This window comes from Glycine max, chromosome 3, assembly GCF_000004515.6.
Source record: "Glycine max cultivar Williams 82 chromosome 3, Glycine_max_v4.0, whole genome shotgun sequence".
In the NCBI taxonomy this organism is placed as follows: domain Eukaryota; kingdom Viridiplantae; phylum Streptophyta; class Magnoliopsida; order Fabales; family Fabaceae; genus Glycine; species Glycine max.
The window spans coordinates 8640838-8663879 of NC_016090.4; the positions used below are offsets into that span (position 1 = coordinate 8640838).

The 23042-nt window shown below is 33.9% G+C and overlaps 3 protein-coding genes across 3 annotated transcripts in view; 1 reads left to right on the top strand and 2 right to left on the bottom strand.

Annotated features, from left to right (window-relative positions):
* The first annotated feature begins 5872 nt into the window (after positions 1-5872).
* On the top strand, positions 5873-10339 carry LOC100796878 (probable envelope ADP,ATP carrier protein, chloroplastic). The gene is made up of 10 exons (XM_003520507.5): positions 5873-6438; positions 6800-6856; positions 7897-7959; positions 8077-8133; positions 8216-8299; positions 8501-8569; positions 8644-8756; positions 8833-9002; positions 9564-9642; positions 9920-10339. Exons 1-10 carry the CDS (start codon positions 6085-6087, stop codon positions 10026-10028), a joined length of 1155 nt encoding a protein of 384 aa, XP_003520555.2. The 5' UTR covers positions 5873-6084; the 3' UTR covers positions 10029-10339.
* A 5154-nt stretch (positions 10340-15493) lies between these two features.
* On the bottom strand, positions 15494-18580 carry LOC100791965 (chaperone protein dnaJ 16). Its single transcript, XM_041014406.1, has 6 exons — positions 17987-18580; positions 17780-17862; positions 17297-17379; positions 17037-17148; positions 16301-16447; positions 15494-16175 (listed from the first exon to the last, which is right to left on the bottom strand). Exons 2-6 carry the CDS (start codon positions 17780-17782, stop codon positions 16131-16133), a joined length of 390 nt encoding a protein of 129 aa, XP_040870340.1. The 5' UTR covers positions 17783-17862; positions 17987-18580; the 3' UTR covers positions 15494-16130.
* A 2868-nt stretch (positions 18581-21448) lies between these two features.
* LOC100792487 (alcohol dehydrogenase-like 4) overlaps positions 21449-23042 on the bottom strand; it is a 32939-nt gene continuing 31345 nt past the window's right edge. The window contains exons 9-12 of the mRNA XM_014774129.3: positions 22907-22968; positions 22703-22798; positions 22162-22323; positions 21449-21559 (exon numbers count right to left, since the gene is read on the bottom strand). Of these exons, the coding sequence (XP_014629615.1) occupies positions 21449-21559; positions 22162-22323; positions 22703-22798; positions 22907-22968 (431 nt within the window). The remainder of the gene's footprint in view (positions 21560-22161; positions 22324-22702; positions 22799-22906; positions 22969-23042) is intronic.

A 23042-nucleotide genomic window follows, 5' to 3' on the forward strand; every position in this document is an offset into this window, starting at 1 on the left:
GATATTTGTCTGTCCCTGTTGCATGCTGATTTTTCTTCAAAGAAAATTACGTTTTAACTAATGGGATGCGATATATATATATATATATATATATATATATATATATATATATATATATATGTGTGTGTGTGTGTGTGTGTGTGTGTGTGTGTGTGCGAAATGCGATTTGTTGTTGATGTCGCTATTAAGGATTTTAATTGATATGTGATGATAATGATAATTATGATGATATTGATTTGAGATGACGTTGTTAATAAAAACCATGTCAACATGAATTGTTATTATTGATGAATATGTGAATATGAAATGAGGTTGTTGTTGTTGTTGATAATGTCATTGAGATGAGATGATATTTATGTTGTGAATGACATGGAAATGGAATGTTGATTGATGTTGGAAATGCATTGACATGTGCATGTTGTGTATGTTCGTGGGGGGCACTATGCACTGACCTTCCAGGGTCTTTGGCACTAGCTTTTGGCCACGTTCATACGTTGAATGTTGTGTATGATCGTGGGGGGCACTGTGCACTGACCTTCTAGGGTCTTTGGCACTAGCTTTTGGCCATGATCATACGTCTATGGAGTGTATGTCATGGGGGGTAGAGTGCATTGACCTTGTCGGATGGCCCAAACGTGGGTAACTAGCATGGTCAGAGAATCTAAGCATTTCTAAGGGGATGCTTAGGCGCTTTAATTGGTCGATGGTCTTTGGCACTTACTTTTGGTCGTGATCATAGCTCATACGACACAGGAAATAGAGTAACGGTGGCCAAGTGTACTTTGTACTAGAGGGCTGTCACCTGGTAGGAAACACCTTTGGGCTCCCAGGTTGATCACCTATGGGAGGGGGGCTGTTACGTGCACAACCGAGTGGTCACGACAAACTCAGCACAGTTCCCTAAGTGAGAGTGTCGTGTGGACACGCTTAGACTATTTCCTGAGATTTGGTTGTTGTTGGTACGTACCACATTGCATCTGAGTGTTGAGTCAGGTGCATGCATCATTCTGTGCAGTCTTGATTGGGTCCATGGATGGATGATGAGTAATTGTTGGATGTGGATGATGAATGTTTGTTGGATATGAGTGTTGAATAATGATTGTTGTGTATGCTCATCATGTTTGCCTATGTTCCTTGCTAATTGTGGTTATTTGGAATTGGTATTGGTTCTTTTTATAATGAACTCACCCTTGCAATTTTGTATCGTGTGGTTGATACCTGTGATGATCACGAACCTTGTTCGTGGGAGCAGAATGACAGTGACAGGGTGCAGGGAGTAAGATTCTGGTGAGGAGTCGCCGAACCGACGTGATGACGTTGACGTTATTTTGGGAGAGAGGTGTTTTGTAATCAACTCCTCCGTTGTTGGTTTTTAAGTTTTATTTTTTTTGAGTTAAAGATGTAAAACTTGGATTTTAATTATATCTATGAATAGATTTAATTTTCGTTATGTGTATGACGTGTATCGAATTATTGTTTCTAGGTAATTATGCATATTCACTTAAGTAATGGCGTGTTGTTGGATGAATTTATGTTGTGACAAAATCACTTCTATTTTCATAATCAAAAATTAAGGAAGTTCTTTTTATAAAAAAAAATAAATAAAAATTGAAATCATCGAATATTAGAGTGTGGATACCGTAGCGACGAGGTGGGTTGTTACAATATCTTTATAAAACCACTTCCCAAAGAAAATTTCTTTGCTATTAGAAGAGAATTAGGACTCATAGACCCAATTAACTTAGACTCTTAGCCACTTTGTTTGATTATAATGTTTTGATTGTTTATAATGATTGTTTTTAATGGTTGTTTTGCTTGTTTATGATGATTGATTACTTTGAATGTTTATAATAATTGCATTTGATGGTTATTTTTCGTGATTTTTCATACTTATAAATTTTTTTGATTGCTTAATTGTATATTGATTGCTTATAATCACATATTGGTCCTGATTTTTAGCCTTCAAACAAAGTGCAAACTTCATCTTTTTCAATTCTCTACAAACCCCACCGAACAAAATCTGCAGAAAACACACCAAATGGAAAAATCGTCTAAGAAAAGAAAAGGCATCAATCCCGACGTGAAAAAAATTTGCAAGCTGGTCAAGAAGTTGTTTTTGAGTTCCTAAATCTAGAAGACAACTTTTTTCTATTCTGGATTAGTATTTAATTTTTTTTTGGATAAATTGCACCAATCTTTGTTACATATTATATATAACTTTTGGTGGTTTATGATACCACACATTATGCTTTAGATTATAGTTTTATAATTTTGTAAAGTTATTAGCTACCTAAACATCTTAATAAAAAACATGTTATATATTCCAATGTTATTACATTTGGATTTCATGTATTTCTTTCCATATTATTCCTTGCAAATTGCATGCTTGGGATACTTTCAATTTCTCTGGTTGTTTTGGAGGTAATTAATTTTTGGTATCATGTGCATGTTGTTATTGGTACATTGGTTTGATTTAAATTCTAGAATTGAGGCTTCCATTATGTGTATAAGTGCAAACACCAAAACAGTTAAATTTATGATTTAATTGCATTATCTACTTCTAATTCTACAAATTTAAAAAAAATTCTAGAAAAATTATGGTCTGTAGAAAACATAAAAGACAACTAAATATTTGAAAGCTTAATCAGTTTGCATGTGCATTGCACGGGCTCTCATACTAGTTTATTATATATACATTTGGTGGCCATGGAGGCTTTCCTATTTCTGTAAATTTATTTTGCAACATGTATGGTTTATTTTAATTTGTACCTTTATGTTTATTTATGTTGCGTGTGATGTTATTTTGTAAAAGTTTCTTGAGAAGTTTAAGTATAAATAAAAGTTTAAAATAATCCATACTTTCACTATCCATAGTTTTATATTGAAGAGTCTTTTTTTTAATTAAAGTTTATCACAAATAAAATTGTACGCATTGTTTACAAGTTTTGAGTTAAAAGTGCATACACCGATTTAGGGTGTCACACATGGTTCATTCCTTTGATAAGGATAAGAATTTCTAGAATTTTTTGGGGTACACTCTTCTTTTTTCTTAGGAAGCTTAAGGGTGCTTGGAAGGTATTTGGGTCCTTTCTCATGTGCAAAATGTTGATAGTAATAACCAAATAATTACTTTTATCTTAAGCATTGTAATTTATCTTGGCATTGCTCTTTTGTTTATGCGACACCTAACCCTTTTGTTAATTCTTTGCTCTGGGGTGCATTTCTAACCTTTGAAAAACTATTGTGGGGCTATGGCTTCTTATTGGTTACTAGAATAAGATCATTAGTCCTTTTGAAGTTTTAGGTGGATCTTTTAATCATTCGCGAGCCTTGCTTATGGGCAATATCCTTATTGATATAGGTTTTATTGGAGGCCACTTTACTTGAAAAAAGAACACTTAAGAAGGAGGTCATTGAAGGAAAAGGCTTGACTGTTGTCATGCCTCACCTAATTGGAGACTTCATTTTTCCTATGTTGTTGTTGAAGTGCTCCAACCTCACATGGCAGTGTGGATGTCTCATCCTAGATATGGTCATTTGGTTCAATCTACTTAGAATTCTTTGAACGGTACAAATATTGCAAAGTTTGACAAGGTTTGTCAAGAATCCATTGTTTTGAACAAAGAGGTCTTTGGTAATATCTTTCACAAGAAGAGATTACTAGAAGCTAGAATTGAAGGTGCTCACCATAAGCTAGATGTTTCTTCTACATCCCTTCTAATTAAATTTGAGAGGGGATCTTCAAGATCAATATAATCAGGTTCTAGCTTAGAAGGAGCTCCATGATTCAAAAATCACGGGAGAATTAGGTGAAAGTTGGAAACAAAAACACTAAATTTTTTTATACTCAAACAATCATCAAATGTAGAAGAATACAAAGTTGTTTCCCTTTATCACAAAGTTGAAGAACACTTATAAAGGTACTTCTGATAATGGTCTTATTGCGCAATAAATTGTTCATTTTATGCACAAGAAGAAAAAGTAAAGCATGGTTTTGTTCTCTTCAAAATTAATTTTGAAAAAGTCTATGATAGAGTTAATTGGGAGTTCCTTCACCTTACTTTCCATGAATTTGACTGTCTTGTTGCCACCATAAATCTTATCATGAATTGCACAACTACTTCTTCCCTGACTTTGAAGTGGAATGGTGAAAAGTTAGATGGCTTCACTCCTAATAGAGGGTTTCACCAAGGGGATCCTATGTCTCCTTATGGACCTTACCTCTTCATTCTTTGCATGGAGATGTTTTCTTTACTATTTCAAGAAAAAGTCAATGAAGGAAAGTGACTTCCTATTAAAGTTTCAAAAGAAGGTCCTATGGTATCCCATCTCTTCTTTGTTGATATCTACCTTCTGTGTGCCCAAGCTAAATCCAATCAAGTTCATCTTATTAAAGAGGTTTTGGATTCCTTTTGTCTAACTTTTGGTCTCGAGGTAAATATTCAAAAATCCAAGTTTAATGAGTCCTCCAATATTCATAGGCAAAGATTGATAAATTTCACTCTATCACATGTGTCCCTCAATCTTTCAACTTAGGCAAGTACCTCAGGTTTCCTTTTCTCCAAAGGCATGTTACCAATTTTAATTTTACTCATATTCTAGAGAAAATTAATAGTAGACTTGCTAGTTGGAAAAGCAAAATGTTGAGAAGGGTGGGTAGAGTGACCCTTGCTAAGTTAGTTCTTACCTCCTTCCCTATCTATAACATGCAGAATTAGTGGTTGGCTGAGGGTATTTGTAATAATATTGACACATTTTACAATTACTAAAATAACTGTCAAACTCAATTTTTTAACATCTTTCATGACAGTTTTCAACCGTCTTTAACACAGTCGTTGTAGAAAGTAAAAATAAATACTTTCCATGATGATTTTTAAATTGTCTTAGAATATTGATTTCTACATCAATTCTTTTAGAAATCGTCTTAGAATATATATATTTTTTTGTTAAATTTTTAAAACGTGAGATTTTAAAGATGATTATTTAAAAACACTTTCAACTAACTACTTAAAGGATTTTTTTTAAAATGTGAAGTCTTAGAAAACACTTTCTAAGATGGTTTTTCTCAAAAATCATCTTAAAATTTACAAATCCTTTCAACAAAATACTTAAAGGACTTTTTTTGTTCTTGACATGAAGGCCAATATTAGTTCATTCATAATTACTTGCGATCTGACAAGGGCTCCATCGGACGTGAAATCATGGCATCTGTCACCTCATCTACAAGTCAGATTCCAAGCTAGCAGTGGATCTCATCTCAGCTTGAGTTAATGCTCTTCATGTCTATGATACTTTGATCAATTGTATTTGCAAGCTCATTCATATGGACTGGAGTTTCAAAGTTTGTCATATCTTGAGACAGGCAAAAATAATTGTGCTGATATTCTAGCTAGGAGAGGTTCATTGTCTTTTGTAAAATTATATATCATGGAATTGTGTCAGATACTTGTAGCACTCTTCAGGTTAGGCCTTAGGACTCCTTGTTTGCACGTGTCTTTATTTTCTGAACGATAAAATTAAAAAAAAAGGGGTGTGTGTTATATAAAATATTTTACATTTTATTAAATTTTAGAATTTTTAAGCTTTTAGATCATTTCATATCCTAACTTTGTATTAAACTCTCAAATATTTTAGTAAAAAGATACGAATTTGAAGATTTGATTTAACTATTTAAATCACAATAATTTAAAAAAAAAACTAAATAAGAAAATAATCACGAAACCAAATTATGCATTAATTAGGACAGAAGAACTTAAAACAATTAATGAATCAATATGTATTGGGAAATAATAATAAATAAATAATTTAAAAATAAAAATTATTTTCCCATACAAAAACAATACAAAAGTGTGAAAAAGATGGTAGGATGTGAAAAATGTCTTGAGAGGGAAAAAAATAAATAAATAAAAGAACGAAAATGGAAAACAGTAGAAAAAAAAAAAAAAAAACCGTTCCCCTGTCCATCTTTCTCCTCTCATTCATGCTTTAAATTCGCACTAACCTCTCTCAGCAACACCAACCAAGTTATCCTCGTATCTTCTCTCATTCCGAAACTTCCATCGTCCCAAAACAAAAATCCCCAACATGTCAGAATCAGAGGAGCGAGCCACGCTGACGTGGCGCAAAATCCCCATCCTCCTCAAATCCTCCCCCAACGACGTCGTTCTCGTCCCCCCCACCAGCCCCCGCAAAAACGACGCCGTCACCGGCTTCTTCGCTCCGACCAGTGGCACCCGCTGTAAATTCGCCAGCGTCTCGGTGGCAGAAAGGAAATTCGACAAAGAATTCGCGCCCACGGCGGCACAGCTTCTGCAGCACCCCCTCGCCGTCGTCGCATTGGTTCCCAAAGACGCCGCCCTCTTTCTCGCCGGCGCCCTTGCCGGCGCCGCCGCGAAATCCTTCACTGCCCCCCTCGACCGCATCAAGCTCCTCATGCAGGTGCGCTTTCGCTTCGTTTCACGTTTTTGCGCGAATAATTCTTTTTTTATCGCCGTTTTTTTTATTTAGTCGATAGTTTTTGTTAGTGGAAGATTCGAACCCACGACGTATCTCTCAATCCCTTCACCGTTTACAGCCAACCCAATCTTGAGAAGATATGAGATGGGTTGGATGGTTAAAGGAGAAAGTAAGAGAAATGTGGTGGATTCGATTCCATTTGTTAACAAAAAATAATTAGACATTCTAATAAACTAACATTTGCCGATAATTAAAAAAAAAGCCAACCTTATTATGTCTCCGCGTGAATATGTCTGTGTCTGAAAGTTCGGTCAAATGAGTAAACGACATTGCGTATTTGCAGACTCACGGCGTGCGAGTTGGACACGGAAGCGCGAAGAAGGCGATTGGTTTCATTGAGGTATTGACTGTTCGCAACTTCTTTTGCGGTGTTTGGTTCTGTTTTTGATATTAATTTACGTCACCATGGTTGAATTTTATAATGCGCGTGTCTTTGTGATATAATTTAAAAATTATGCTTAGGTTGACCAATGACCATGAATCATGGTTTATTTTTATATTAGTGCTTCTCTTGTTAATGGATTTTGACATGGAAAATGGGGCCATGTCCCGTGTATCTTTGGGAAAATGTTTTTTTAATTGATTATTTTAGTGGTGGTTTAGGTGTTATTTTCTTTTGTGTTTTCACTTTGTTTCTTGTTTTCTGAAATTTAAAGACGAAAAAGTGAAAACACAAAAACAACGAAAAATTGAGAAAACAAGAAATAAAGTGATAAGAGAATGTCATCTTTATGTTTATTTTGTTTGCTATCTCTGTAAGATTTGTAAAGGGAATTTTGATAACAACAAAATGTGGAGTAGCTGGCTTATGCTCTGACCACTCGTGATAAAATATTGGATGTGTAATCGTCCTTTGGAGTCTATCATTGAATGTGGAACAGTGTGATTTGGTGATTGTTGTGTTCTGTAAATGCTTAATAATTTGGTTGTTGATTGATAATTTGTGGGGTTTGTTTTGGCTGTTTCATCTTCAAAGTGTAGCAAGATGATTGTAGTTGTTGGAATATATTAGGATTCTTATTGTTTTATAAGTCATTGGTTAAGTCTTCACGAAATAGGCTTTTACTAGTTATGCTATTACAGTACTTGACCTCAATTAAGTACATTTGTGAACAAATTATATAATCAGAGATTTCAATTTATTTAGAGGGTGTTTCTCTCCTTTTCCATTGAAACCCTGTAATTTCAACTGTAGCTGTTTATTACAATGGAAATTGTCAAATTGTGTTTGAGAAATTCCAACTAACTGATAGAAGGTTTTCTTAAGTCGCTAATTAATTATCTTCCTGTGTTGTACTTTGTTGCATTGGGTTCTCCGGTGAATGATCAGAACGTTACCTATGAAATTTTTGTTGGAGCTTACATTGATATGATTTACAGGCCTTAACTGTAATAGGGAAGGAAGAAGGCATCAAAGGTTATTGGAAGGGCAACCTCCCCCAGGTCTCTATAATTAGGAACAAATTTATTGGTAATTGGTATTTCTGTATGTATATATCTTCTTTTTATGTTGATTAGTGTTTTTCATTTGTTTTAGTGTTTCTACTTTTAATGTTCCAGGTGATTCGGGTTATACCTTACAGTGCTGTCCAGCTTTTTGCTTATGAAATTTACAAGGTTAGCTGTTAAACTTTCTTTCATGAATTTCTTTTCCCCAATATTGCATGTTCATGACTAAGTTATACTTTTGGATTTATAGAAAATATTCAAGGGAAAGGATGGTGAGCTCTCTGTTCTGGGAAGACTTGCAGCAGGTGCTTTTGCTGGCATGACATCAACTTTTGTAAGTAAATTCATTGTGACGCCCCGCCTTGTATGATTTGCAGTTGCTTTCATTATGTTATTCTGTTTCACTGCAGGGGATTCAACCTTTTGTTTTAACAATTTTTGGAAATTTCTTGTTTGTATATTGTACTTTTACATTTTTTCTTATATATTAATTTCAATATATGTATCTTACATAACTTTGTATATGTCTATGTAGATAACTTACCCATTAGATGTCCTGAGATTACGATTAGCTGTTGAACCTGGTTATCGAACAATGTCAGAGGTATATAAATTAGCCTGTTCAAGTATTTTCACTGGATCTTCATCTGCTTATGAACCATATTGTGACTTTTCTAGGTTGCGTTGAGCATGCTAAGAGAGGAAGGATTTGCATCTTTCTACTATGGCCTTGGGCCTTCTCTGATTGGAATAGCTCCATATATTGCAGTGAACTTTTGTGTTTTTGATTTGTGAGTCCATTCATAATCTTTTATCTTTAGAACATTGGATATTGGACAGACACTGATAACCTTCTATGGACTATAGATTAAAGAAGTCATTGCCAGAGAAATATCAAAAGAGAACTGAAACATCTCTACTCACTGCTGTGGTTTCTGCATCACTTGCCACACTTACATGCTATCCTCTGGATACAGTGCGAAGACAGATGCAATTGAGGGGAACACCTTATAAGACAGTATTAGATGCCATTTCAGGTTAGGATTGCTCCATGAACCTTTTAGCATCAACGTATTTTAGTTCTAACATACTTATATTTGTGGACACATTACTAATGAATACATAAAATAGTTTTCATTATTGCTGTGGGCATTCTAATATTCCCTTAAGCTGATATGCAGAGTAACCGACATTTATGAGTTCTTTTTTATCATCTTCAAAATAGTCACCATTGTGTGTGCCATAAGTGAATGAATGACATGCCATCTTTACTCTTTAGTTAGGAAAATTCATCCTACCAACATAAGGAAAAGGAATGTTCATTAACGGAGGGGTTGTAAAAGAGGGGCAATACACTAGCTACTCACTGCTGAACGCAAACACAGTGGTTTCAAACTTTCAATCAAGTTGTTAATCTTTTTGTGATGGATGATTGGTCAATGGTGTGGGAAAAAGTAAAAAATGAAAAAACTTGAATTTTATACTCCAAGTCCAAGGTAGTTTATGTATGGGAATTTATTTAAATGATGTGGATTGTTTAAGCTTTATTGTTTCAGTAGTTATGTAATACTCCCAAACTAATTATTTTATTGATGCAGGTATTGTGGCACGGGATGGAGTTATTGGCTTGTATCGGGGATTTGTGCCCAATGCTTTGAAAAACTTACCAAACAGCAGGTACTTGTGATCTTCTATTTCTGGTTATTAAGATTTCAATCTTTGCACTGTGCCTAGTGAAATTACAATTTTGTTCTTATTTTCATTATTGTGAGTTGTAACATTTAGTACGTTTGCCGGAGCATAAATTCCATTAAAATTAGTGTGTTTATTTGATATTGCTACTGCCTCCATGTCGTTAAGCATACAAAGCTATGATAAATATATGACATTGTATTTTAATTTGAAGTTGATTATGATTAGATACCTGATTCAGCCCTTGGTTATCTCTATACAGCATCAGGCTTACTACATATGACATTGTCAAACGCCTAATTGCAGCTAGTGAGAAAGAGTTTCAAACAATTACTGAGGAAAACCGCAACAAACAAAAGAAACCCCAATAGTCAAAGACAGTGAACCTAGGATTCATATTGTTTTTAGCCATTCTTTTCCCGCTGGAATTTTGTGGAAGTAATGCTTCAGCAATTCTGTCCAGTATTAGCGGGAATTGCTTTTTAGATAAGCCAAACTGTCAGCAGTTATGAGTATATACCAGCAACCAATATTTGGTATCTTGGGGCTATAAATTTTGCAGGACACAGTGTGCTAGTTACTGTAATGCCATATTCTTTTGCTGAATGTATTTTAGCTGTAATTTTTTGTAGGGATTTTGCCAAACTGAATGGCTAGTTTATTATATTTTTTATTGCTATTATTTTAACTTTTTAAATTATATATTATGCTTTATTTGGTTTGTTATTATTAATTGTATAGTCTATTTATATGTTATGCTTTAGACAATTTTTTATATTTTTTTAATACTATTATTTTTCCAGAACCATATCGGATGAGTCATACAGGTAGGAATCTAACTCGTGTCTTCCGCATTATTTATAGAACACTCAAACCATCTGAGCTAATAGACACATTATGTTATAAACAAATAGTGCTGTTATATATTACACTAAAATTTTTAATTTATATTTAATGTACATGTAAATTTATATAATAAATTTTGTGATGATTATTTTTTATCTAATAATTAATTTGTTTACATATATAAATTATAAATAAAAATCATAAGTTTAATAAGTATTTACATATATAAAAAATATCAAATTTATTTAATTATCAATGATTATAAAGAATATCTAAATACATCATTCAATTAAATATCATATTTATTTAATTTGTAATCATTATAATAAACATATAAATACATCATTCAATTAAATATCAAATTTGTTTAATTATCAAATTTTGTAAATAAATTAAATGAATAAAAAAAATTTAAAAAATTAGAACATACGGATTAATAAATAAATTTTAAATCTTAAATTTTGATTTCAATATTTTTTATAACTACCAAATTTAATATATTTTTAAATTTGATTTCAATCATTATCAAACTAACAATATTATCATATTTTAACTTTTAAATTTGAGTTTCAATATTTTTTTATAACTACCAAATCAAATATATTTTTAAATTTAATTTCAATCATGATCATTAATATTTTTTTCAAAATAAGAAAAATAATTAATTTAATTGATAACAAAATATGTCCTAAATCTTATATATCTTTTTTCAAAACTACCATTATCATTAATATTTTTCATGAAACAATCCTAGATAATTCTTCTCTAGCCACTCAATTGTGTGGTCCTTAACTGCATTCTGTTGTGATCTGATCATACAATAATACCTCCAGTTAGTCAATGCCGACAAGATTCTTTTCCAGTTTCAAGAAAGTTCAATACCAAAAGCATATGTTACAACTGATAGGCTACAAAATCTTGATAACTTCTAAAGAGCCATATGAGCACCGGGAAGAGGGTGGATCCTTGGCTTGAAATATGATGTCTTAAAAAACTCATGAACATGGATATTAGCGACAGAACAAAATATAAGGGTTTGGTGAAAATGCAAAAGAGAAGGAAATAATTTATATCCAACAAATTCCATAAGTTAATGAATAGCAAAACCATTCACAAAAATGTGATGTGAAAATCTAACAGATATAGTTACCTTCATCACATGAACAATTTCTTATCTGCAACAAAAATGAAGGGTGCATCAGACTCCACATACAAACATGCACAAATTCACAACTATACAATGAGGGCTAAATGGGCTATAACAAGTGTTGATTATCTTTTTATCAATGAAATTTTATTTAAAATAACACCACTAGTGCACAAGCCAAATACACTTGATGCAGAACTCAGAGAATTACCAAAGTAGACAAATAATACCTTGCAAAACTCATACACATGATATTCAGAAACTGAATAATTTGATGAATATTGATCTGCAATGAACTTGTTGAGAGCTGACACAAAGTTTCCTAATACTATTTATATGATTGGCAATCCGTATGGGTCATACGACCCATATGGATCAGCAATCCATATGGGTTTTTTTTTAAAAAAAAGTCATGGACGGAGCATGGGAGAACGAAGAAGCAAGGGCATGGGAGAACCAACAACTAGAAAGGTGCACAAACAATGCAAACCAAAACACAACAATACAATGCAGAAACATGTGGAGAAGGATTCACTAACCTAGAAGGTGATCAAGAAGACCAAAGGAACAACAGCCACGAAGAAGACAAAAGCACCATAGCAGCAACCAAGGACCACGACGAACCAGCCAACCACCCATGGAGAAAACAGGAAGAAGAAGCACTGTCGAACAAAAGAGGAAGAACAAGCATTGCCACCAGAGAACAGAGGAAGAAGAAGCATCAGAGAAAAGAGGAAGAAGAAGTACTTCCTAAGAAGAAGAAACGGCACAGGAGAGGAGAATGAATAGTGACTCATACGGACGAGTCACTTTTGGCTTTTTAGCCCTTTCACCCACGTTGTTGGGTGCCCAAAGCAATGCCCAATTTTGGGCACAACTTAAGAGCCCAAAGCCCAATAATTAGAAAAGACAAGGGAATTGTTCTTTCCACTCCCCTTCTTTACTAGAACACTCCCACTTTATTTTTTCTTTTCCAAGAATACCCAAGTAAGGACACTTTCCTTCCTAACCCCTGTACGAAAAAAGGCTTCTCTACCATTGTTGTAGACAGTAGCGTGAGCGTAATTTCAAGAGAAATGAGATGGCTATGCTTGATGTCAACAACCTTTTCTTGGCTTGGTGGTTGCGATGATGGGAAAAAAGAAGGATTCAATAAAACAAAGTGACGTAGGGTTTTGTGAGGGTTCCGAAACCTCCAGAGCTTGGATCGACAACAATAGCAATTCTGATAACATGTTAAGGTTGTGTTGTTGTGATCTCAATTGCAGAAAGGAGAATCATCCACAGAAGTATCACCCCCTCAAATACCCTAGAAATTAATTAATCTTCTAAGGTATTATGCACTATCCTTTTTTCTAATTCGTTTGGCATCATCTTCAAATTTGGAGTTGGCACATAATTGAAATGGGTGCAACAATGTGCATTGAAATGGGTGCAGCAATGTGCACTAGGTGATCGACGACTTAAGGCCCCTATTTTGAGGGGCCCACAACTTTTAGAAAATTTGAAAAAAAATATTAACTTCCTTTTTAATATGAGTTTTGTGTATTATTTTTTTTAGGATTGGATTTATTAATTCATGAAATTTTTTATCGATAAATTATTAAGAAATATGCACTACTAAAAAAAACACAATCTACATCGATTATTTTAAACATACTACATCGGTTACGAGACATCGCTGTAGAACATGTCATAAAAAATTAATAGGTCTACGACAACGGTTAAGCACGGCCGTCTTAGAATGTACTATATATTCTAAGACGGTCCAGACTCTACGACCGTCTTAGAATATGTAGTACTTTCTAAGGCGGTTATATGTAGAACCGTCTTAGAAAGTTAATTCTTTTTTAAAAGTTTAGTTTATTTATTCTATGGTTGCAGCTACAAAAGGCCTCTCATTCTCTGGTTTTTTTTCACTCACCAAAAAGAAAGAAAGAAACCAATAGAATTTAGATCTTGTCATAAATTATAAGAACTTAAGCATAAAATAAAAGGGGAATGGGAAAGGTACTTACTATGTAGAGTCTCTCCAAATAACTACAAATACAAATCATTTGGGCATATGAAACCCAATTCCAAGAGTTTAAGGCAAGATGCATAAACATTTACATTGCAAAAAAATTTGACTAATGGTCAAAACACTTCAGAACTATAAAGGTATACCATGTTCTAGTATTGCTGAAAATTATAATGTGTATTAATTTCTCACAAGTGATTACAACAAGGTAATTACATTATTCTAGTACAAGTAATCTAGAATTATCATGTTACATACTTACTACACTAAAACATAAGAGAAAGTTCTAGAAATTTGCATGATTATTTTAATAGGAGTGAACCTAATGGATGAATAAATAAGTTAATTTCTAAAACAGCCAGAAGCACATGACGAATGGGTCATAAAATTGACAACAAAAATAAACAACTAAGTCCTAAAGATTAATCAATTAGTCGTGCTAGTGAAATCTTTCTTTTCTTTCTTTCCAATAAGAGCTAGTGAAATCTTTTGGCAGCACACCAGATGCTCAATTTTAATAACTTTATCCCAAGGTTTTAAATTAATGTAAATTGAAATTTGGTGGTTGCAGCTTCATCGCGATCCTTGATATTTTACGAAATTACAGACAAATACAAGGTGACCCTAAAAACTTAACATTGTGACCATTTAGAAATTAGAATCTTGGTATATCCATAAATGAGTAAAATGACAAAGCTGAGAGAGATAGGAATAGGGGATCCCCAGTGGCATATTTGCTTGTGTTCTCGGAGTAAGAGAGCCCAACACTAGCAGGGGAATCCAAATATATAATGTTGGAAACCTGAAATTAAGATGGATATCACTATCAGAATGACAGAAAGAGAAGAAAAGACGATAAATAAATTATGATATCCACACTCACGTACATTTGATATGGCTTAATAGAGATCAACCATGTGTGTGGAATGAGATGAATCTAGTTTTATCTCTGTATTTTTTATAACCGAATATTAACAGAATAACTGATATTCTAACGGCAGTTAGCTAGTGCTCAATTGCTCATGGTAGTTTAATAGGAACTACCATCATTTTGAGTGGGAGAGAACCACAGATAAAAGGAAGAGAGAACAGGGGATTCAGTGCTTTTAGATTTATTTTTTAAAAAAGCATATTAATCAACTGTGATTGTTAGCGGCACGAGCAGAAGCATCATGCATGACGGGGACTATTTTGATGTGACAAAATAAATACCAACATATAGCTGTTGGAAAATATTTTCATTATAATTTAAAATTTGAAGTAAAAAATATTGTCATACTTCATATTTTTCAGCATTGTTTTTTAAACATCTAATATGTTTTCATATTTGTTTTTCCGTTTTTCCTTAAAACTAAAAGCACCCTTGTATCTTCTTCCATTCCTATCTTTTAGGAACTTTTCTTTTACTTGGTCAATTTATTTTCCTAACTGTTATAAGCTTTTACATCTTGGGATGTTTCAGTTTTATTTTACGTTGGAGATATTATTGAAATTTTGTTTTTTTCCTATTTTCTAGGAATGCTATTTGACTGAGTTTTTATCCTCTATACTTTATTCGGTTTTCATGTTACCGTCTGAGCACAATGTGGCTGCTGGTTGATGGAAGTTAGTTTTTCTGTGCGCTGCACATTGTCACTTTCAGCACTATATATATAGATGCTTCCCGTTGAGAAAAATAGAGAGACCCCTACAGAAAAATACTTTGATATGCCTATCTCCTTTTTATATAAAATTGTATTACTGTTTAAAATATGTACACAACAGCAAACATGGGGAATATTGATGCAAATAGAGCTCCAAATTTTCCTTAAGAAAGAAGCAAATTATGAACTTTTAAGTAAAACTATGAAAATAATTGGAATTAATTTACAGACTTGTTTTGTTCCACTCACCTAAGATTAAGAAAAATATCATAAAGCCAGCTGAAACTTGAATGACTCTTCTACTCCCAATATGATTGCTTCCTAGAAGCCCCACATTCTCTCTATCATAGTCCTTAAAGAATCAATATGTGTCCCATAATAAGAGAAGAAAAGCATGGGTTCACTCCATGAAGAATAATAGCACTTACACAGAAACTGTAGAACCAGTGAGTGTTCCAAAAAGGCTATTCAGCAAGATTCCAATTCCTTGCCAACCAATACCACGGCTTAGCACGTGAGCAGGAGGTGGTGTGGCACTTGTTAGACGTGATGCAGCTTTGTATGCCTAGTTGACTGAAAGAAAAAGTTCACATACCAAGATTCCTGATTTGTTGATAATCTAAAACTTTTTATATTGATGACACAGAAATTAAACTATAACCAGTGAAGAATAGATAAGACTATTTATTTTTATGCACGTGGCAATACTTCAACTAATGAGACTAACAGTAACCACCATTCCAAAAGCATGGCCAGCATCAAATGTAGGAGCACCCCACTCAAGAGGGCATGGAATCTTTATCCTGCCAGAACATGTTCAAGAGTCAATAACTAACTCAAACAAATCATTGCATCTCATCATCTGCATCAGGAGAAATGGAATTTCATAATCAGAATTATGTTTACAAATTACTTTCCCAAGTTTAAAGCAAACTAAGCTAGTTTATCGTATAAATAACAAGGAAAAGTCATAGTCATTAGACTAACCAGAAGCAGAACTCCAGAAATGGCATCAATTTGGCTAGGAGAAAAGTTTTCAGCCCTTAGAAGCAAATGTAATTGATTCTTGTGTTCTTCCACATGAACTGGTGGCATCCATACATAAACATGTGCAGCCTTAACAAGGCAAACACACTGCAAAAAATCATTGTAACTATTATTAGTACACCTTTAATATAGGTATTTTTGTCTAAAATTATGCAAAATAAACCTGAAGTGATAGAATAAAAAAGCTCCACATTCTATCAACACAATTGGAATAGGTCTTCCACCACTGCAATTAGATGTTCAACAAATTATACTATATCAATATTTTAATAAAGTGACCACAGATTATATCCTATAGCCAATAATAAACTTACAATTCAAGAACAATATTCATCATTTTCTAGAGTAATTACTTTCTCTATTATATATTCAAAAACAAATTTAAGTTAACCTACAATTCTATAACCGGTCTGAGGAAAGGAGCAACATAGCTATATATTAAACTACCAGAGAGCCATTAACATCCAATGAATAAACACTACATAAATAATTAATTCCTCTGGGAAAAAGAAAATCATTGTGTTCACACATATACAGGAGAAAATGTATAATACCTAGAGTGCAATACTTAAACCACTGTTGTCTTCCAATGGCAGTGGAGAAAATGTATAATACCTGGAGAAAATTATGACTAAAAAGGGATCAATGAATTAATAAAAAAATAAAAAAAGCTCACCCTTTTAGATATATTATGTCCCAATGGCAGTGGACGAATGGTCACCAAACCATTGAGTGCCTCTTCCAAAACTGTGGCAGATACAGTTGTCTTAATTGGCACACCAAGTTTACTGTCATGGAGAAAGTAAATGATGAAAAGGAGGGGAAACAATGAAAGAATTTAAAACCACAAGGAAATAACTAGCAATGTATTAAGCATTCAACAAAAGAAAAGGACTTGAAAGTGAAGAGGAAGAGAAGCACATTCAATCTTGCTACCTAAAAAATGCTGCAAACATTGTATTGACAGCACCCAGACTTGAAAGATCTAACTCCAACTCTTGGTTGTCTGATTCAACAGCCTACACACAAACATGAGCCATGCTCTGTACTTGTTAGCTGGCAAAATAACCACATCCCACTAGTTAGCTAGCAGGGATGCCAGAGCCATGCTATGCACTTGTTAATTAATTAATAAAAAATACTCATGAGAACATTCAAACACTTACAAGTTACAAAAGGCTAAGCAATATTGGGAAGAAAAAAAATCATGATCAAGGAAAGACAGAGTATCTTAAAAGTGAATGAGCACAAGATTAGTAATTATAAAAAAGCATATGAAAAAAAAATAGTTCAGTCAACATGGAGAAATGCAATCAGCAAATCATCCAAGATGGAACATCATCTTCCATTGGTACTTTAATTGTCAAAACACAAAAAATAGAGCATACACAAAACATTAATATAAATTAGTGATGTTACCATCAGCTACATCTTCTTCAACTGTAGGCTTCTCGTCACCCAAATTCTTTTCAGTTTCATTCGCAACCTCATCAGTTACCCTACTATAATCCAAGAGAGAAAATATAAGCAATAAAAATAATTAAAAAACAGAATTTCCATTGAAACAATGCAAATGTTTATAACTATTAAAATAATAGAATACGAGATTTTGAGAAGAATTCTTACTGAGCAAGTTCATCAGTTTGGGTTCCCCAGTTACCACGTCCTGAACCTTCACGTTTGAATTCATTTTTGCATATAGACCAAGGAACATCAATGTTGACAAAAAAAAATTCAATAAAGAAATTGTTCATCAAAGATAACATCACCTTCGTCCAGTCCCACTGTGACGATCAAATGCTCTTCGAGGTCGTCCTTTTTCAGCTTCACCAGTTTCACCATTGCTGAAACCTCCATGACGACCACCACCACCACGGTAAGGACCTCGTGGTCCACCATAATCACGTCTTTCAGAAGACTTCCCAGCATTTCCTTCAAAAGAAACCTGATTATAAGGAGCTCCATTGGTAGGGAATGAGTTCTCGTCATTAGAAGAGTCGCGACTAAACCCACGACCACGTCCAAATTCACATCCCCCACCTCGTCCAAATCCATGACCACGTCCAAATCCCCGACGTCGACGTCAATGGCGACCACAGAGAAGTCCAGGCGGTGGGGGGTTTGAGTTTTCTGTGATTCCTCTAGAGGAGAGGGGAATGGGGGCAAAATGATAAAAGAAGCAAAATAAGGAACGAGATGAGGAGAGATGAGGGGACGCGAGGGGGCACGGATGGTCTTTGAGAAGACAACGATGATGAAAGAAGCAAAATGAGGAATGAGATGAGGAGAGATGAAGGGACGCGAGGGGGCACGGATGGTCTTTGAGAAGACAACGATGATGAAAGACCGCGAGAGGTTTAAAGCTAATAAGGAGGGACGAGTGAGAGCGAGGCAGCACTAATCATACCAAGACAGTCGTCAGGACAAGACCGTCTTTGTATCAAAATAAGAAATTTACAAGTTTGTCATCGAATGCCTCATCAACAACGGGTTTGCGGAAACGTCGTTGTTGCATTCAAATTAATTACGAGAACACCACTACTGCACTTTCTAAGATGGTCCATTACAACCGTCTTAGAATAAGCGACATAAAAGGCTCAATTTTTATAGTAATGTTTTCGTCCTTTTTTTAGTTTTTGCTCCGGACTCTAAAAATGTCTGAGACGACACTGAGGTTGATTATAATTTAGAGTGTGTGAGTGCGTTGACTTAAGCTTGATTGTCGGAGGGGTGCGGAGGTATTATATACTATAAGCAGAGTAATGTGGGTGTGGAAATGATTCAATCATTTGATGGTTTTGAAGAGGGGTGATGGTTTTCAGGGAATCATTCTGTGAGCATAGTTATTATTATTATTAGATGAAATTCAACCAGTAGCAAGGTTATCATATCATTCTGGTGAATAAAGTTTATTTTGCCATTAATAAAAGCTTGATTAAACCACACATGAATTGGTGGTTGGCATTGGAAAGGCCAAAAGAATTTACAAGGGGAGTGCAAAACCTTAGGTTAAACAAGAGGCAAAAAGAATTAGGAAAAGGGAGTGCTAAATCAGATTAATTCTAGGGTATTTTAGGGGGAAATTACTAAGGGAAGTGTATTAGTAATATGAGTGAGTGGAAACAACAAATGTCAAAGACAAAACGTGAGAAAAACACACCTTTGTGAAAGGGAAGCGTCCTTGTGCAAAACGCAAAGTGAAGAGGTTTTGTTTTCGGTAGAATTTCCGATCACAGGCAAGTATTTGCTCCAGGAACAACAATCGCATCACACTACTCATCCGTGATTGCGGTCACAACAATTGTTCCCTTAAACTGCTTCGCAACAAGGCTAGTGGTCACGCTAAAGGATTGTTTTGTCGTGATCACGGCCATGACAACCGCGATTAACTATTATGACTTTCTCAACACACTATTATAGGATGAATTTTATGCTAAGTCTCACTAAATAACTTGAGTCCATTTTTTATGTAGTGTGACTCACTCACTCACACCAAATTCACCTATGGATATTATGTTGAAAAGAATGTGTTGGTGAGATTCCTCATATGAATAGAGCAATTCTAGCAAAGCACAACGCCTTGTTGAAAATAAAGACATGGTTGTACTAATCACACAACCATATGCACATGTAACCTTTTACTTTTGAATACATACATGGTAACGATACTATCTGAATAGGATTAATCTATTCCTACATAAATTTTTTAAAGCAATTCTTACAATGTATTTGAGAGATAAGAAAAGACAGAAACGTGTGAGTGAAATAAGTTGGGTGATATGACAAAGAGATATTTAGAGAAAAAATAAATTGCATATTTCTCATACAAAGATGAGAGATGTTGATTGATTCCATCAGTTTTAGTTGTAGTTAGAGAGCCTCTTGTTGTGCAGTAGCCCCTTTGACTAGTCTGGAGTGAACATTGCAATGTTAGCATGACCACTCATGTTGTTCTTTTGCAGCCGAGAGACATGATGGAAGGTTCTCATACCAATTGATAAGAATCTTGAGAGAATCACATCACAAAAGCTTGCAATCCATAAGAATCTTGGAGAGCCCAAGGCTTTATAAACTCTACAATAGAATCCAATATTTTTAATATGGGACTCAAATCTCATAGCTTGCTATTGGATCCTAACTTTGACCTAAATTTCAAATGAAGTCTACTTCCCTTTAATATTTCGTTATTATTTAGTAATTGATAGTCTTTTTAGATATCCTAATTATTTACAAGTCTTTTTAACGTTTCTAAATTTTCAAATTTAGTTATAATTGTAAATGTAAATATATATTGCCGTCTACACTTGTGTACCTAAACACATGTAAGCATAAAATTGTAATTTATAAAGACTTCTCATAAATTTGTCTATTAGAAATATACTTGTTTGCTCATCTGAAGTGTTGTGCTAAAGCAATAAATGGTGTGATGTTACCAACTGATTCTGAATACATTACTATATGCCACAAAGTAAAATTGTTTATAAGAATGCATTGTCGAAGCCAAAAACCAAGTGAAACCTCATCTCTATTTCAAGCTATATAATTGATCATTGATTACGACCTGTTTAGATACAAGTTGGAAGAGCTTTTGAGAGTCTCTATCGAAAATATAGAACTTTTTTGGTAGAGAAACTTTGAAAATTTCTTCTAACATTGTACCCAAATAGACTTTTAATCTTGACGTTTAAGGACACTCATAAGAAAGGGGAGTTACAACACTTGAATATATGAGTGCGGTGTCCACAATGTAGCCCCGCACAACACATACACCATCAAAATTCCATGCTCCTTTTTTTATTATTTAAATTTTCACTTGTTTGTTTTTAATTAAGGGTTATAATTTCACTGGATAGAAATGTAACCAGAAATTCAAATCCAAATCACACTAGTCATCACCTCTAAATATTCAATAGCCAAATGTTCAGATCACAAGAGTGAACAGGACTTCATTCAAAACCTTAAAAGTCATAATATGGAATTACCAATTTTTTCACTTCAATAAAATACTGTCTTTTTTATATACAGAAGAACTCAAAAGAAAAATGGGGACAATCTTCATAACCCTACACCTTCAAAAGGATACACTTTTCAAAAGTGTAGAAGACATCTCAGTGACTCCCCAGTGGTCAAAAGATCAAAAGCCTTGTTTATCTCCTCGAAAGGAGGCTCGTGAGTGATAAAATCATCTAACTTCACCACCTAAATTCAGGCCACGAGAAACGAGCATTAATTAATTAACCTATTCATTGGCTTCAATTATTTGAACAATAATTTAAGAAAAGAATAATTTGGATGCAGTCATTATACATGTTCGTTTGTCAACTGACATTGTCACATTGGTTATAGCATGATAGAGACAACATAAAAAAGGCAAATAGCTAGGTTGATCTCAGTATTCTTAAAAAAAATGTAGTTTCGTAATGCCAAGGACGAGATATCTCAAAATGTAAAGTTTGCAAATTTAACATTCCTTGGATAGTCCGATATATAAGCCCGACAACCATTAAGATATTGAACTTAATCTAAAAAAATGTAGCTTATGAGATATGAATGGTCTCCTATTTATATAGATTATTTTGACAATATCATCGGTCAACTCTGAATCTCAAACAAGAGTTATTTGATATATTATATGTGTAAAGATATTTAAATGATCAATTAATAAGATAATATCACAAGTATGATTTTTAAAATAATTGTTGTATTTTTAAAAAAAATTATTAAATTTTAAAAAAGGTTATATAAGATACTCATTTTTTGAAAAGAACAAATGCAAACTCAGAGAGAATGGTAGTCGTTACTCCATTCATGCATTCTTTTGCAAAATGTGGCAATTGAGTCTTCCCTTTGATGCCTCCAAAATTTGATCCTACTATTCTGCGACCATGGAACAACTCCATTGGGTGGATGGGAAGCATTTTTGGTGATAGATGAATCCCTACTAGCACAGTCAATCCCCAACCCTGCAGCATCATAAGAATATCAAAATTATAACTTGCTTAAACAATGTATGGTTTCCCTCAAGAAGTCTTGATGATCAAAATTATCCATATCATTTTACTTAGTGGTGAGAAAAGAAGCAATGTTTGTGGATAAATATCGCAATTTGCGACATCAAGATTTTAAAAAATGGTTTGCATCTATAATTCTGACTGCAACACCAAGGTTTTTAGATTTTTTTCAACTATAATATTGCAGTCACATTAATCACATTTTTGCAATTTTTTGCAATACTAAGAAGTAAAGAATGCTGAGACTTCAATTGTGACGACAATTACAATTTAAAATCTTAGCAACATTTTTAACAGAGAACCAAAAAAGCAGCAACATGAGTATATATACCTCATGAGCAGACAGGAAGGCATCCCTTAGAACGTTCAAATTTCCAGCACATTCAAAACTGTAGTGCACGCCCCCACCAGTCATTTCCCCGATTCTCTGCCAAAAAAACATGTTTACCATTTTTCTAGTGAAAATTAATGCATATTGAGATGATGTATTCTTATGTGAAATGAGATGAATAGATAGGGAACAGAGAATTCCAACCTCATATACTGGTCTCTCATCATCCCTTTGATTTATAAAGTCGGTGATACCCATTTCTCGGGCTTCATGTACATATAAATGTGTCATATACTCATATATGACATTAGCATTTTATATATTGTAACAAAGTTATATT